The sequence below is a fragment of the Pseudorca crassidens genome, chromosome 6 (assembly GCF_039906515.1).
Source record: "Pseudorca crassidens isolate mPseCra1 chromosome 6, mPseCra1.hap1, whole genome shotgun sequence".
Lineage (NCBI taxonomy): Eukaryota > Metazoa > Chordata > Mammalia > Artiodactyla > Delphinidae > Pseudorca > Pseudorca crassidens.
Window position 1 is genome coordinate 37119446 of NC_090301.1, and position 17495 is coordinate 37136940.

The window sequence follows — 17495 nt, forward strand, 5'->3', positions numbered from 1 at the left end:
TCTACCACTCTGCCTTCCTAGCATCACCAAAAGCTAAGTGGAGAGAAGGGGGCTTTTTCTAGAGAAGTTCAAGTTTGGAAAAAAACCAGACACTTGTAGAATATAATAATGAAAAAAGGTTGTATGTTTGTTTTTGCTATTCCATCAGGAGGTAAGACCTCTTCCCTGGCAACTTCTCTACTCTCAGAATCTAAAGCTCCTCTCTGCCCCACACCTCAATCCCTACCTACGAAGGATACCCAGCGCAGTGGAGCAGAGAGTGGCTGACACCAGAAGCAGCATTAGATGAGGTGGAATCATATCATGTTCTCAAGAATATTTGGGTACTAGAGCCTAAGTGTGCGTGGAGCCCCAGGACAAATGGAATAAACTAGAGAAGCCACTCTCAAGGATTGGATTTGACCCTCAAGTAAAGACATGAATGAATATTCTTTGAAAGTTTGCCACCCTTTAGCTTCTCTTCCCACCTCTCTGTAAAGACATGAATTTCTCCACATGGTACTCAGGGAGGTGAAGAGGTCCACAGGTGAAACCAACCAACTGGCTAATGCAAGGAGGGTTTTGTTTCTGTCTATATCACCTCGTTTTCATCATAAGGGTCTTAGATATCTGCATTCCACTATTCCTTCCACTGTGAAGGGTAAGTATAATGGAGGGTAAAGACATTTTTTCAGGCTATTGTAGTACCACTGGAAACCTACCTTCAAATGAGCTCATGTGTCTTCCCAAGCACCCAGTTTTAAACCTAGGGAGAAATATCATCATATCTGGTCCATGGAAATATCATACCCTGTAAGATATTTTTTATATAGTAACTCATTTTCATTATCATTCCTTTTTCAATTAATTCACAATAAAAGAGAACAATAAAAGTGTTGTTTCATATCTTTACTCTCTCAGTAATGTGCAACATGAACATAATAGTGTTAAGAAGTCAGAAATAACTTAACACAGTTGCTATAGAAGATGTTTATATTTGCAAAATTTCAACAATGATCTTCCCTAGGTTCCCCCAAATTAGCATATTTGTTAACCAAATTAATTAAGAAGCTTTTCAAAATAAAAGCAATGTTTTAAATAGATATATTTTCATAACCATAGAACATTTAGTTCTGTTGGAGGTAACAAACATATTACACTCAAGTACTTTCTGAAGATATTAGGGTAAAAATGATCTGGATGCAATTATAAATGTACCCTAATTAGTCATTTGCTTCTTTTGTGTGTATGTTTTTCTGCATGTGTTAAAATTATATCATAGATACTTTGTAATCGGTTAGTCCTTAAATCATCACAGTGTTATCTGACCCACAGAATTTATATCAGCTCAAGGTGATGATATGATATTGTTTGAACAATGTCTTTAAATTTAAATTTAGTGCTCAATTAAATGCAATGAAAGTCAAGACCTCCTAGCTGCCCATGTGTGTAATAGAAAATGAATGTTAAGATTCCCAGTTAGGAAGAATGAGACCTTCCTATAAATCACAACCTTGAAATTTCATAACTGAATATCGTTGTCACATCAAAATCCTAATTTCAACAGAGTTTTCATGGTGTTTCAGAGTACCACATAAGTGGGTATAAATTCACTTAAGATCAACTTTTCCACTGAAAAGTAAACAACTACAGAAAACTTTCTAAAAATTGATTTTATTTAATAAATATTTTAAAGAGTTCACTAACTGAAGACTTTGCTGATCTTCCCAGAAATTCTGATCAGTTGTTTATCCTTCATTCACTTTTATTTCTACTGTGATTCTTAGGAATTTGTCTAATCTATATTTAATCTATTAAAACATCTATGCATGATAAATTTGGCTTCCTTCAATTATAAGCTGTGTTACGATTTCCAAATTAAATGATAAAGGTAGAGAAGTAAAATTAAACACAGCAACAGGTTATAGTGAAGTGCTCTTTAGAATTTCAGATGAACAGATTTGTCCCAAAATGATAAAGTAATAAGTTACTAAATGAATAATGCAACACAGAATAGATTTCAACAGCATCTCAATCTCTCTCTCCCGTCCCCACCTCTCTCAGTCCTTCTCTTTTGCTCTCTCTCTCTCTCTCTGTCCCTCTCTGTCTCTCTCTCTCTATCTCTGTCTCTCGCTTGCTCTCTCACACACACACACACACACACACACTTCCGCCCACATCCATACGTGAGTGTGTACACACATCTCAGAATTTTAAAACACTGCTACTAAAGATTTTAACTTAGATAAATTAACTATGTTAAAATACTGACATTGTGAAAATATCTGTTTATGTCCAATACCCCAGAGAGGGCATCTTTCTGTGAACTTCTAAAAAGCTTAAAGAAAGAAAACCAGAAGGAAAAACCAGAGTCCTTGGCAGGAAGCCTGGGTGAAGGCGTGGCTGCCACTCAGGGTCACAGCTTCCCATTGTCCTCGCTGCTCTCCTTCTCCTCTATGGCCTCCAGGCTGCGCTTGCTCTTGGCCTCGGCACCACTGCTGGGGGCTTTACTAAGGCCACAAGACAAGCACGCCAGCTGGATCTGCTTCATGTTCTCTATAGCTTCATTCTTGGCATTCTTCAACAGATCTCCTTGGCCCTACAAACAGGCAGAAATAGACACCAAAGAAGAATGTTATGGGCCAGGCAGATCCTAAGTGACATCACTCTATATCCTTCATGCTGTTGCTCAGTGAGGAAACAGACTCAGACCGGAGAGCCCACTTTTCCAACATCCTTTCCTTGCATTATTGAGGGTCTTTGCTCTTTAAGTCAAGGACCTCAACCTGAGCCTTCCCCATTGTCTCTGTAGTTGCTGGGAGCCTCTGGAGATTTCCTATAGGAGGGAACACCGTCTGCGGACCCTTATCTGAATGTACCAAGGACAATCAGCCCTTCCATCACCAGGGTTCGAGACTGCACACTGCTGTAACTCCTAACCCACCCAGCCCAGCATTCCTAGGCTTGGGAGAAAACAAGGGAAGAAGCTCTTCCTCAAAGAACTGAAAATTAAATCATCTTCTCAGTGTAAAAGAGCTTACAAAGCAAATCTCTGTAAAGTAAACCACACACCCTTATGCTTGGTAAGCTGGTTTGTAGTATATTGGGTCATCGCTACAGCCTGCCTTTTGATAAGTTCCTATTTACCCATGTTCTTTTCTATTATCCTGAGGACAATGTTCCCATCTGGCTGATGGAGAGAGGCTCCAGAGGCTTAGTGTGTCAATCAAAACAAAAAAGCAAACGAGGATCACAGGAAATCATCAGTTGTCAGTTATATCAGAGTCTGAGAAAGATCTTTTCCAATTATTTTTTTTCTTATTTTAGGTCATTGTTATAATTATCAAGTGTATATGCTGACACTAGCCCAAGGGGCTGAAGGAGTAAGTGTGGGGAAGCCAGAACATGTTTCCGGTGTGTACAGACAAAAGAGAAAGGAGTTCCGTCTCTCCTCTCCATTCTCATGACAATGCCTGAGAGTGTGACCTTGAAACTGGAGGTTACACGAGCTGCTGGAGAGTTCCTCTACAAAGCAGAGACTTCGAGAAAAGGTAAGTCACCTATTTTATGCAAGGTACTTCATCATACACTGTTTGATCTCTTTAATTTGATGAAAGCTTTTACTTTAGGATGTATGAGGACCCTAAAATTAAAAATCCATTGCATTAAAAATGCCTTGGAATATTTCTTTCCTCAAAATCTGTACAAGCACTTGCCAATTCTATCTTATGTCATAAAATCCTTCAAACAACAGCCTTTAAATATATGGGATGAATAAGTACAGCTTGGCCTAATACTTTTGTTAAGGTGAACTTACCTCCAAGTACCTCAATCATGGATTGGGATTTTAGAAGTAAACTTGGAAGTTGTATAGTTTAGCCTTCTCATGAGGAGAAAAGAAGCTGAGCCTGATGAGGTGACATGACTGACCCAAGGTCACAGCTGGTTAATGACTGAGCTGGGACTTAAGTCCAGGTCTTCTGCCTCTCGGTTCAGTGCCCTGTTCCACACACCATGTTTATAATTTAGACTAAAACTAGAGACTAGAGAATGAACACTCTTTCAGATAGAGATGGACTTTCTAAGAGAAAAATATGCACGACACAAGCAGAACTTGGGGAGTATAGGCATAATGAGTCCCCTCTGGACGTTAAAAAAAGTCACATCCAGGCTTCCCAGGTGGCGCAGTGGTCGAGAGTCCGCCTGCCGATGCAGGGGACACGGGTTCGTGCCCCGGTCCGGGAAGATCCCACATGCCGCGGAGCAGCTGGGCCCGTGAGCCACGGCCGCTGAGCCTGCGCGTCCGGAGCCTGTGCTCCGCAACGGGAGAGGCCACAACAGTGAGAGGCCCGCGTACCGCAAAAAAAAAATTCACATCGACTTTGAAAAATGCAATTCTGAAGTGATAATGATAATAATACAGCATAGAAAGTGCTCACTCTCTGCAGGCATTCTTCTTCATACTTTACAAAGGTTCATTATTTGTCACAACATCCCCACAAAATAGGCTCTTTTCTTACTTTAAGTTTACAATGAAAACAGAGGTCCAGAGTGATCCTCCTTCCCAGACTCACACAGCTGCTAAGTGATGGAGCTGGGGTTGAAATAAAGTCCAGGAGTTGGCTCCAGAACTGTAGTCTTAACCACTACATGATGTGGCATCCCTTCAAGGCAAACTGTGAACTCTCAACAAAGCACAGTAAAGCCTCCCAGTCATTGTCACCCATGGAAACAACACGGATAAAAAGACAATCATTAACCAGGTGGCACAGTCGGACAGAACTCAGAGATGGGATCTACAGAGTCAGGAAGATAAGATGCACCAACATTCGTTGGCAGAGACAAAAGTCAGACTATCTTAGTTTTGCTTTTAGCTCCAACAATTTCCCCCTGGGCCATTTTATCTCCTGTAAAAATGATGAAAATATTCTTCCGTCTTCATCACAGTTTTAAAGATTACAAAAAATGTTGAAAAGCTATCTGTTGGAAATAAAAACAAAAATAAACAAATGGGACCTAATGAAACTTCAAAGCTTTTGCACAGCAAAGGAAACCATAAACAAGATGAAAAGATAACCCTCAGAATGGGAGAAAATATTTGCAAATGAAGCAACTGACAAAGGATTAATCTCCAAAATTTACAAGCAGCTCATGCAGCTCAATATCCAAAAAAACAAACAACCCAATCCAAAAATGGGCAGAAAACCTAAATAGACATTTCTCCAAAGAAGATATACAGATTGCCAACAAACACATGAAAGAATGCTCAACATCACTAATCATTAGAGAAATGCAAATCAAAACTACAATGCGATATCATCTCATACCAGTCAGAATGGCCATCATCAAAAAATCTAGAAACAATAAATGCTGGAGAGGGTGTGGAGAAAAGGGAACCCTCTTGCCCTGTTGGTGGGAATGTAAATTGATACAGCCACTATGGAGAACAGTATGGAGGTTGGTTTAAAAACTACAAATAGAACTACCATATGACCCAGCAATCCCACTACTGGGCATATACCCTGAGAAAACCATAATTCAAAAAGAGTCATGTACCAAAATGTTCATAGCAGCTCTATTTACAATAGCCAGGACATGAAAGCAACCTAAGTGTCCATCAACAGATGAATGGTTAAAGAAGATGTGGCACATATATACAGTGGAATATTACTCAGCCATAAAAAGAAATGAAATTGAGTTATTTGTAGTAAGGTGGGTGGACCTAGAGTGTGTCATACAGAGTGAAGTAAGTCAGAAAGAGAAAAACAAATACCGTATGCTAACACACATATATGGAATCTAAAAAAAAAAATAAAAAATGGTCATGAAGAACGTAGGGGCGAGAATAAAGACACTGACCTACTAGAGAATGGACTTGAGGATATGGGGAGGGGGAAGGGTAAGCTGGGACAAAGTGAGGGAGTGGCATGGACTTATATACACTACCAAACGTAAAATAGCTAGCTAGTGGGAAGCAGCCGCATAGCACAGGGAGATCAGCTCAGTCCTTTGTGACCAGCTAGAGGGGTGGGATAGGGAGGGTGGGAGGGACAGAGACACAGGAGGGAAGAGGTATGGGGACATATGTATATGTATAACTGATTCACTTTGTTATAAAGCAGAAACTAACACACCATTGTAAAGCAATTATACTCCAATAAAGATGTTTTCAAAAAAAGAAAGAAAGAAAAGCTATTTGTGATTTAAATAATCACAAGTAAACTATGCTCTAAGGTGATATGAAAAGCAATTAACATACTCTATTACTAAAATAAGTATCTTGATAGTGTGCATATTTTAATATAAATTTTACTAACTTGTTTAAAATGCATCTACAAGAGTCTGTTTTTACAGAGATATGTGTATTGCTACTGCTTTTACAAGCACAAAGATTCCTTTAAAAATACTGCATTAATAAACAGATTATACCCACACTCATTTTCAGAGTATTACTTTTAAGTGCTCCCTTTTCTTTTAGTGTTAAAATTTTCATCAGGCATTCTTAAAGCATAAAAAAAGCAAAATTGGCATCTTCCCTAATTGCAAGAGAGGAGTAAAACATGCAAAAATATCAGGCTTGATACTACTAATGAATAATGCTCCCACGTCACTTTTCCTGCAGCAGGTTATAAAACGTATCTAATTAATCAGCCAGAATATCATCTCATCGGTTCTGAGAGGTGGCATCCAGGCCTAAATGTCAGACTGTGTCAGTTCTGGTAAATAGAAGTCAGTCTCTCTAGAAAACAAAGGCCAATTGGAGAAGACAGTTTGTGCCAGTGCACAAAAACAAAGGACATCATCTCCTGATAACCAGGAGACAACACGCCCTGGCTGCATGATACAGGCAGAAAAAAAATTGGAAAAGAAATTAAGCTATTAACTAACAGAAGAATTAAAAATGAAAGACTAAATTATGAAGAGTTTCCATCGAAACACTGATGTAAAAATGTTGTTTTCAATATTTTTTTTAAGAAGGAGGCATAGAGGTCATCTTTCTGTTCTGTGGTTAAACTCCTTGAGTCTTATGGATTAAGTTAGCAGAAGCAGAAAAGACTCATTCTAGGCAAAAATTGTAAAGAGGGTGAAGTTTATTGTTAACAACCCCATCTTGGCATTCTTTTTCCGGGCTGACTTTTTCCCACCATGCTTGCAGTGATTTCCGCTGACCAACTAGCATCCCTCTCTCTACTCCGTTACACTCCCTCTCAAAATCCTCCTACCTAGCCAGCTTATACCACATCTCCTCCCTCAAAACGCCTCTGTCCTGTGTATCATTTCCCACAAGACCTATTAGGTACTCAGATCAGCTAAGCCACTTAAAGGTATTGGTGTGTAGTATGTATTTAAGGAGTAATATAACAGGGCATTTCTAAAGAATATGCTCAGAAATTCTCCTCAAACAGAGGTCTTGGGCGAGAGGCAGAAAGGAGAGAAGCCCAAGAGAATTCATTTTACTTGGTGGTATATAAATTGTAACATCTCCTGGGAAAATAAATCTGGGATTGTTACGGCCTGGAACGTAAAATTAATGGACAATTTGACCACTGAATACTCAACTTGAAAGAAATGTCAAGCTGTTGCCAACATTTCAATATACTAGCAATCTCATGGGAATTTTTATTTTCTCTCCTCTGGTACTAGGGATGCTTCAGGGGGAAAAAAATGAGAAGGACTGCTTTAATCCAAAGAAAAGTAAGAGTAATAGAAAGCATCTCAGGCAGACTTATGCTGATGGGACAACAGGATTATCAAAAGTATCAACAGCAATGACTACCAATTCAGCCTCCACAGTTATTTGACTTCCAAATGTCACAGTCCATGGAAATCCCAACACATTTAAAAAGTAACACGGGCCTAGCCGCTCCGCGGCATGTGGGATCCTCCCAGACCGGAGCACGAACCCGTGTCCCCTGCATCGGCAGGCGGACTCTCAACCACTGCACCACCGGGGAAGCCCACTACAGAGATTTTTGAACCTAAAAATTAGTAATGATTAATGAATTTTTTTAAAAGGAGACATTAAGCATTCATAACCAAATCCTTCCAACGTCATTAAACTGCAATTAAAATAAATCATCTAGAAATCAAGAAATATCTGATGCAATGAGATTGTAAATGGGACTGATATACATACCATACCACCACAATTTTTATTATTACTCATAAATTATTACTGACAATAATATGCTATCACAACACTAAACAGAGGCTAACACTTTGAACACTTAATATACTAAATGTAAACCAATTTGCACATATTATCTCATCATATCAAAACCATAAAAGGGGCTAGAATTCTAAATGTGAGTTATCTATTTGTTATATATTTGTAAGTTATTTAATAACTATATTTTATAATCTATCAAAAGACATTCAGAATTTGTGTTATTCCTGTCTTACTAAGAAATGCAGTTTCCTTCTATAGTTTGAAAATAGTGTTGGCTACAATCTGTCAGAGTAACTTTCAAAAGGCATTGACATCCATGGCTCTTAAAATACCCATTTTTCCCATGAACTGCCCTATCCCTTGTGATATTAGTGTATGAAAGAGTGGTCAAACATCATAACTAGTGTCCTTGTCACGTGTGAAGGAAATGTGTGGGTTGTCTCAGAGTACACCACAAATATTTAAAGCAGCTAATTGAGACTCTGGGAATGGAAATGCCCTCACATATATACAACTACGCATATAAACAAATGCAACTCTGTCACCGGGCAGGCGTGTATGGGTATTTTTCAGCACACACTCAACGGCTGACTAATTCCCCTGAAATTCGTCCCATATGAGCATCCACACCCACAGCTAGAGCCACCCCTGGATAATACTGCAACAAAAGTCCGCCACAGACAGCATGGTGGTATTAGCACCGCTTTATTTGTTCCAGCTCCATTTGGTGGACATGACCATGTTGTGGTGAGCTGTGTACTACCACCGTATTAACAGTTCAAAAAGCATGCTTTTGGGGAATCTCTGTATTATCTAAAGGGGGTAAATGTTTTGCTCCAAAGAGGTAGAAACAACTATTACAATGTCCTTCATTTGAGAAATTAAAATAGCAAATCAAAAATGTGTTGATGTCATGACAGATACATTTCTCTTGATGTTAGATTACTGGAATATTGGGTAAAACTATGCAAAGATGGCCTGGGATCCTTGCTCTCCAGAATGAAAGCCTAGTTTTGTAGGGAATGTATACAACATGTTAGCAAGAGTTACAGGCACAAAGATGTAGCCATTAGGGAAATTATGTACAAAATACCTCAACTGCACAAAAATAGAAGTTCTCATTGCCTAAAGTTATTAAAACTCAGATTTATTATTTTTCAAGACCTTGTCCACCAAATATTTCAACTGCATTCTACTCACCACTTAAGAAGTTGAATTTTTACTCTATGAACTTTCAAGAAATATGGATGAATAGTTGTAGAGCAGTTCTGGTCTAAGAGTACTGACTTATTGGAGCTTCTTATGTTACTCTTCTCCTGAAACTCTGAACTCAAAACAAAGGAAAAGACACTACCTTTCAAATCTTTATCACATAATGCAATTAAACTATTTCATTTTTATAGGAACAAAAAGGGAATTACATTGGACATGTTTACCTGAGCCATTAGATTTTATACCCTTTATAAAGTTAAGTTTTTTAAGTTAGTTTTATGACTGATACATTTTAGTATTGGTCAGAAACTCCAATTAATCAGATATCTCTGAAGATTATGGAAAGAGAACATAAGTAAATATTTTTAATATCTGAGAATCTAGATCTGAAGGAAGAATAATTTACAAAATGTAGAAGATACTTCAAAGAAATTTTAAGAATAATTCAATGCCAACAAGACCACACAACATTACAGAATAAAGCAGAATGACATGTTTAATAAGCACAGCCATACAAAAGGCTCTAAAAAAATATGAAGTCATACTCTATTAAAATTCAACATAATGAAAATTATGTTTGAAAGTTAAATTTGAAAGCATACGTTTTAAGACCTGACAAATAAGATTTTCTTTTTCCACAAGTCTTTCTCAAATAACATCCTGCTTTGTTACAATACCTTTCTCATCAGGAAATCTTGACTGACTTGAGTGTTGACAGAATGAAGGACCCTATTTACTTTAAAATGGTAATTAACTGCATCTTAAGCAGAAAGCCTTTGTATTAACCATGTTTTTTAAAAATAGTTTTTAATATAGAGGAGACCATTATTGTGTCCCTGTGTGTGTGTGTGTGTATAATACTATATGTAAATAAAGTAGTTTAATAGTATTTAAATACTAATCACTAATAATAATATAATTGCATCACTTTAACAGAATAAAATATAAAAATTGTATGATCATTTCAATAGTTGCATAAAAAGCATTTGACAAAATTCAACATCTTTTTATGATAAAAACTCTCAACAAAGTGAGTATATAAGGAATGTACCCCAACATAAAAAAGGACATATATGACAAGCCCACAGGTAACACCACACTCGACAGTGAAAGGCTGAAAGCTTTTCCTCTAAGATCAGGAACAAGACAAGAGTGCCATAAGAGTGCCCATTCTCACTATTCCTATTCAGCATAGTACTGGAAGTCCTAGCCAGAGGAATTAGGCAAGAAAAATAAATAAAAGATATCCAAACTGGACAGGAAGAAGTAAAATGATGACCCAATCTTATATATAGAAAACCCTAAAGACTCCATCAAAAAAAACTGTTAGAACTAATAAATGAATTCAGTAAAGTTGTAGGATAAAAAATCAACATACAAAAAAAATCAGTTGTGTTTCTATACACTAATAACAAACTATCAGAAAAAGAAATAAATAAAACAATCCCATTTATATTAGCACCAAAAATAATAAAATATTTAGGAATAAATTTAACATAGGAGGTGAGAGATCTGTACACTGAAAATTACAAGGCACTGATGAAAGAAATTAAACACAAATAAATGGGAAGATATCCCATGTTCATGGATCAGAAGAATTAATATTATTAAGATGTTCATACTACCCAAAGCCATCCACAGATTCAGTGCAATCCCTATCAAAACTCCAATGGCATTTTTCACAAGAAAAGAAAAACAATCCTAAAATTCTTATGGAACAACAAAAGACCCCAGATTGCCAAAGCAATCCTGAGAGAGAAGAACAAAGTTGGAGGCATCATACATCCTGATTTCAAACTATATTACAAAACTAATCAAAACAGTATGGTACTGGAGTAGAAACAGACATGTAGACCAATGGAACAAAACTGAGAGACTAGAAATAAACACATACACATATGGTCAACTAATATTTGACAAAGGAGCCAAGAATGTTCAATGGGGAAGAGATAGTCTTTTCAATAAATGGTGCTAGGAAAACTGGGTATTCACATACAAAAGAATAAATTGCAGCCTTATATTACACCATTCACAAAAATTAACTCAAAATGGATTAAAGACTTAAATGTAAGACCTGAAATAATAAAATTACTAGCAAAAAAATAGGAAAAAAAACTTGACATTGATCTTGGCAATGATTTTTTTAATATAACACCAAAAGCACAAGGAAAAAAAAAGCAAAAATAAACAAGTGGGACTACAACAAACTAAAAAGCTTCTTCACAGCAAAAGAAACAAAGAAGGAGATGAAAAGGCAACCTATGGAACTGGAGAAAATATTTGCAAACCGTATATCTGATAAGAGGTTAATATCTAAAATACATAAGGAACTCAATATGCATGTAATAACTCAAAATATATAACAGCTCAATAGCAAAAAACAATCTGACTAAAAAATTGGCAAAGATATGAATAGACATTTTTCCAAAGAAGATATACAAATGGACAACAGGTACATGAAAAGGTGCTCAATATCAACATCAAAACCACAATGAAATATCACCTCACCCCTGTTAGAATGGGTTTTACCAAAAAGACAAGAGGTAATAAGATTGGCAATGATGTGGAGAAAAGGGAACCCTTGCACATTGTTGGTGGTAAAGTAAATTGGTACGGTCATATACAAAAACAGTGTGGAGGTTCCCCCCAAATGAAAAATAGAGCTACTATATGATCCAGCAATTCCACTTCTGGGAATATATCCAAAGGAAATGAAATTAGGATCTCAAAGAGAGACCTGCACCCCCATGTTTAATGCAGCATTATTTACAATAGCCAAAACATGGAAATAATCTCAGTGTCCACCAAACTAATGAATGGATAAAGAAGATGTAATATATATATATATGGAGATTTTATATATATATATATATATGTGTGTGTGTGTGTGTGTAAAATGGAATATTATTCAGCCATGAGAAAGAAGTTAATCCTACCATTTTCAACAACATAGATAAATTTTGAGGGCATTATACTAAGTGAGACAAGCACACAGAGAAAGACTATATGTGGAATCTCAAAAAACCAAATTAATAGAAACAGAGTAGGTTGGTAGTTGCCAGGGGCTGGGGGGTCGGGGGAAATGGGTGAAGGTGGTAAATGGGTACAAGCTTCCAGTAACAAGATGAATAAGTTCTGGAGATCTAATATACAGCATGGTGACTATAGTTAACAATACTGTTTTGTATACTTGAAAGTTGCTAAGAGAGTAGATCTTAAAAGTTCTCACCATCAAACAAAACGTAACTACATGAGGTAATGGATTTGTTAACTAGCCTTACTGCGGTAACCATCTCATAATATATACATATATCAAATCATCACCCTGAACACCTTAAGTTTACATAATGTTATATGTCAATTATATCTCAATAAAGCTGAAAAAATAATAATATAATAATAATACAAAATTAATAATAATCAAGTAACAAGAGTGCTGATGACAGGTAGTATTGATGGGTAACACCTGAATTCATCAATAAAACCTATTGCATTGAGATGCTTTTGTTGACCAGATCATAAAAAGAAGTATAGGGGCTTCCCTGGTGGCGCAGTGGTTGAGAGTCCGCCTGCTAATGCAGGGGACACGGGTTCGTGCCCTGGTCCGGGAGGATCCCACGTGCTGCGGAGCGGCTGGGCCCGTGAGCCATGGCCACTGGGTCTGTGCGTCCGGAGCCCGTGCTCCGCAATGGGAGAGGCCACAGCAGTGAGAGGCCCGTGTACCGCAAAGAAAAAAGAAAAAAAAAAGAAGTATGGAATTTAATGTCTCCAATTCCCACTTATTGTCCCTACTGTATCCTGTTCTAAGCTATGGATATACGAACTGCTTTTTCTCTTTGATTTAGGAACACTGGTGGTCTTTGTTAGCTATCAGTTAGGACTTGGGTCTTCATTTTTGTCTTATTCACCTATCAATACATCAAGCAAATATTTATTAAACATCTACCATATGCCAGACTTTGTCTTCACCTGTGGTTGTCAACCCTATCAAAACCAAGATCCTTTAAAACAAATATTTTGTAAGGCTTCCTTTATTATTCTAAAATTAAAGTCATAAATAATATAACCTAGCTATATACATTATTAAAAATTAAGTAAATGTAGTATCCTAGCTATAATATAAGGAGAAATAAGAATAGTCATTTAAAATAAAATAATATGTATTTCAATATGTAAATGCCCAGGCAGGCACACAAGAAACCATAATGAAGCAGACAAATGCCTGTACTTACTTAATATGAATTCATTTAAATTTAAAACAGAGATAAGATCAGATGCCTTTCCACACACACAAGATACAGGAAAATGACAATGCAGATGTACTACAAAGACACTAGTGTAAAAACAAATAACGGCTACTGACCAGACTTATTTACATACAATAAAAGAAGGAAGGAAATAACCTTAATTAAGACAGGGATAATATGTCAAGACGAGTACAGAGTCTCACCATGGAGAAAAAGTCTGATAATCCCACAAGTGAGGAAGTAAGTAAAGTCCATACACCCCACCAAATTTGCCGAATCTTCAAAAGTAGCTCAAAGGGCATTTTCCTTGTGGTTGACAATATCAGCTTCTGCTTCGCAGGATACTGTGGGATGCTTATCATGGATTATCAATAATAAAGTATCATATTAAAACGAATATCTCACTTCAGTTTGTTCCAGTATTACTGTATAGCAATTATACAATCAGGTGGACAGAATACCCAGAGGAAATACATTATTCAATAATTTGGAAACAATGTCTTTATTCATTTAGGCTTCCCTCTCAGTAACTACCTTTTCCTCATGTACTGGGCCTTTCACATAACTTCTTGTTAAATAAACATCATTTACAAAAGTACTCTGATTTGTATTTTAGAGGGTGTAGTCAAGCAGGACTTGAGAAAGTCTTGCAGGACATAGGGCAGTTCTTCATTATGTTGCACCATCCTGCACAGTGCAGGACGGCCAGCATTCCTGGCCAGTCCCACTAAATGGCAGGAGAATCCCCCCAAGTCACCTCTACAATGTTCCAAAACACCCTCTAGGGGTCAGTACTGTGCCCATTAGGAACCATCAGGCTAGACTCTGGGGATAACACGGTGAGCACAGATCCCCTCCTGCCCACATAAAACGTAAGTCTAGTGAGGGACACAGGCAAAAATCAAAAAAAATCACAAAAAGAAAGTTATGTCTAATCGCAAGTTGTGCTGTGTGCTTAAAGGAAAGGACTGTGATGCTGTGAGAATGGGTATTCTAGGGGATCAGTCAAGACTTCCTCATAAAAGCGACAACTGAACAACAATTTGAAAGATGGAGAAGGTTCTTCATCTTACAATCAGTGAAATACGATGTAAGGATCTTTTGATGCTCACCTTGAGTCCTCAATCCTTCTACAGTCTTACAGATACAGATATAGAGAGTATGGGAGAGTGTTCTGGAAGGATACTGCCTCTACGACATAGTACCAAAATAGTCTAATATATCCCATTTTTCCTCACATTTTATTTACTTAGAATTTACTTTGTTTCCTTGAAATTTATACTTGGGAAAAACCACTGAAAGTGGAAAATACTCAATAAAGTTTAATGTAGTGACAGTATCATTTTGTTCTGCTAAGTAAGAGTTCTTAGTAATTATTTCAAATTTTTGAAGTACAGCTATAATGTTTTCATAAATATATAGATGAAGAAATGGACTCAAGATAGCTAAATAAATACATTGCTCAAGTTCACACAGAAAATAAGTGTGAAGGAAATAACTAGTAACGCCTGCTTCCGAGACCAACAGATGCTTTTTCTTCACTGCATTATTTTTCTTTGTGTTTAGGTGCATTACATGCTATATTGCTCATGTCATCTAATAGGTCTTAGAAATGCAGAGAAGAAAAAAATAGCTTAAGACTTACTTGGTTTTAAAAAGAAAAATGCTTTGATAGACCCTCAAAAATGCTTTGATAGACTCACATAAATACTACTTTTGTGCTCATACTTTGATGTCTGACCTTTGCCTTCAATATGGGTACAGAGTTTGGAATAATTTAATAATTTTAATCTGAGCCAACTTTTCAGAAAACTGCAATACAAAAGCAATGATAGAAGATTCATGATTAGGGAAAGTGTGGAGAAGATGACTGGTTTTCATTTTAAAGACCTCATCATAAGCGCTTATAGATCAGATCCAAAAAAGAAGATTATAAGTGAATCAATCCATTACAAGTACCAGCTGAACTTTTTTTTTTTTTTTGGAGTATAATTGCTTTACAATGGTGTGTTAGTTTCTGCTGTACAATGAAGTGAAGCAGCTATATGTATACATATATCCCCTCCCTCTTGGACCTCCCTCCCACCCCCTCATCCCACCCATTTAGGTCATCACAGAGCACCAAGCTGAGCTCCCCGTGCTATACAGCAGGTTCCCACTAGCTATCTATTTTACACATGGTAGTGTACTTATGTCAAACCTTTCTGAAGAATGCTACAACGTAAAAACTCATCAGTTAGTTCTCAGATCCCCAGGATACTGATTCTCCTTGCAGTACTCATGAACCCTCAAAGTCACCCACATAAGATGGCTGCCCAGGATGGTACACACAAGTTGAGAGCAGAACCAGAACCCCAGGAGTGATGAAGGAATATATCTGATTCTAAGGATTCCACATTTCTGTCATACAATAACAATTTGGCCTAGAGGCTTGGAACTGTAACCATACTGCTATTCTACAGGTGAACATATAGTATGACCTGCACAATCAGACCACTTGGGTTCAAATCCACCAAGTGTTAGCTTTTTGACCTTGGGCAAGGTCATGCAATGCCTCCGTTTCCTCACCTATAAAATGACTATGATAATTGTACCCATCTCTAGGTTTAAAAGCAAGATTAAGAGAGATAATACGTGTGAATCATATAGAACAATGGCTGGCATACATGGTAAACGCTAATGATTATTAGCTATTACTATCATTTTATAAACTGAAAATTTAAAGCTTTCAGTAAATGCAGTGTTTCACTATCAGTAACATTATATATATATATCAGTAATGTTATAGATATCTACTGTATTTTACCTTCTAAATTGTGAGGAAACATAAGCACTTTGAAGCTTAAAAAAGATAAGTTGGTAAAGTCAGGGGGAATAAACCATTGCTGAGAATAAAATTCAGGATTGATCACCCGTTAACCCTATGAAAAATCTCATAATGTTTAAAATAAAAAGAGTAACAATTGCATTGATGTGGGAACTTTCCTTGGGAAACCCCAGAACGTGTAATCTTCCCCCCTCCAAAAGTCTACTTTCTTATTTGTAATTTAGAAGTTACAACACTGTTCAGTGTAAAACACAGAAGCATTGCTCACTATTGGAATAAAAAGTTTTAAACAGCTGTTTCATTTAGGCCAGATGAGAAACTAAAAATGAACCGAAATCATCTGTCACCCAAAGAAATTCATGACAAACATTATCTTTTGTGACAGGACTGTTATATTTCTGAAGATACCATAAGATAGATTTCTGCCAGGGTACTCTGTTTAAGAAGCCATCTATCTGCTTTGGGCAAATGACTGTGAGCCTAATCCACTTACAGAAAATGTCAACAAAATTGCTTCAGCACCAGTCAGCTGAATAATAGAAAACCCCGAGCTAAATTCTAAAAATATGATCCAACTGCAGAAAGCTTTGTGAATTGAGGTGTTTGTGGTGATACTGGTATCCTGAGAATTCTCTTGCAGGCATTTTGACAAAAGAGCCATTCAATAAAACAATAAGTCACTGCCTGTTGATTTCCCCCCTCTCCGCTCTTTCCTTCCCCATTATCGTGATCATCTGCCTCTATGTCAACAGATCTAATAAGAAAGGACAGAAGAGTGATATCAACCTTTAGCAAGGTGACAACGGTAATTAATTGCACTTCAGATGAAACTTTGGTAGTAGATGGTCATCATCACAAAAAATATATTGTTTAAAAGTTCTAGCATCTCAAAGTAACTTTCCCTGTGTAATGAATGACCCTGAAATCCAACTTCATACAACTATCTTGAGTGCCACAAGCCACATGCAGAACAAGCTTCTATAAAAACTTCTGCTTCACCAACTTGTGCTATTTCCATTTCAAAAAGATTATTTACAATGGCTTGAAGGATGTAGGATGC

General features: G+C 37.0%; 1 protein-coding gene across 3 annotated transcripts in view; it reads right to left on the minus strand.

Annotated features, from left to right (window-relative positions):
* Positions 1–873: 873 nt before the first annotated feature.
* Positions 874–17495, minus strand: part of PLCL1 (phospholipase C like 1 (inactive)) — a 385709-nt gene continuing 369087 nt past the window's right edge. For all 3 annotated transcript variants that reach the window (XM_067741099.1, XM_067741100.1, XM_067741102.1), the window contains one exon: positions 874–2578. In XM_067741099.1, the coding sequence (XP_067597200.1) occupies positions 2396–2578 (183 nt within the window). In that variant the 3' untranslated portion in view covers positions 874–2395. The remainder of the gene's footprint in view (positions 2579–17495) is intronic.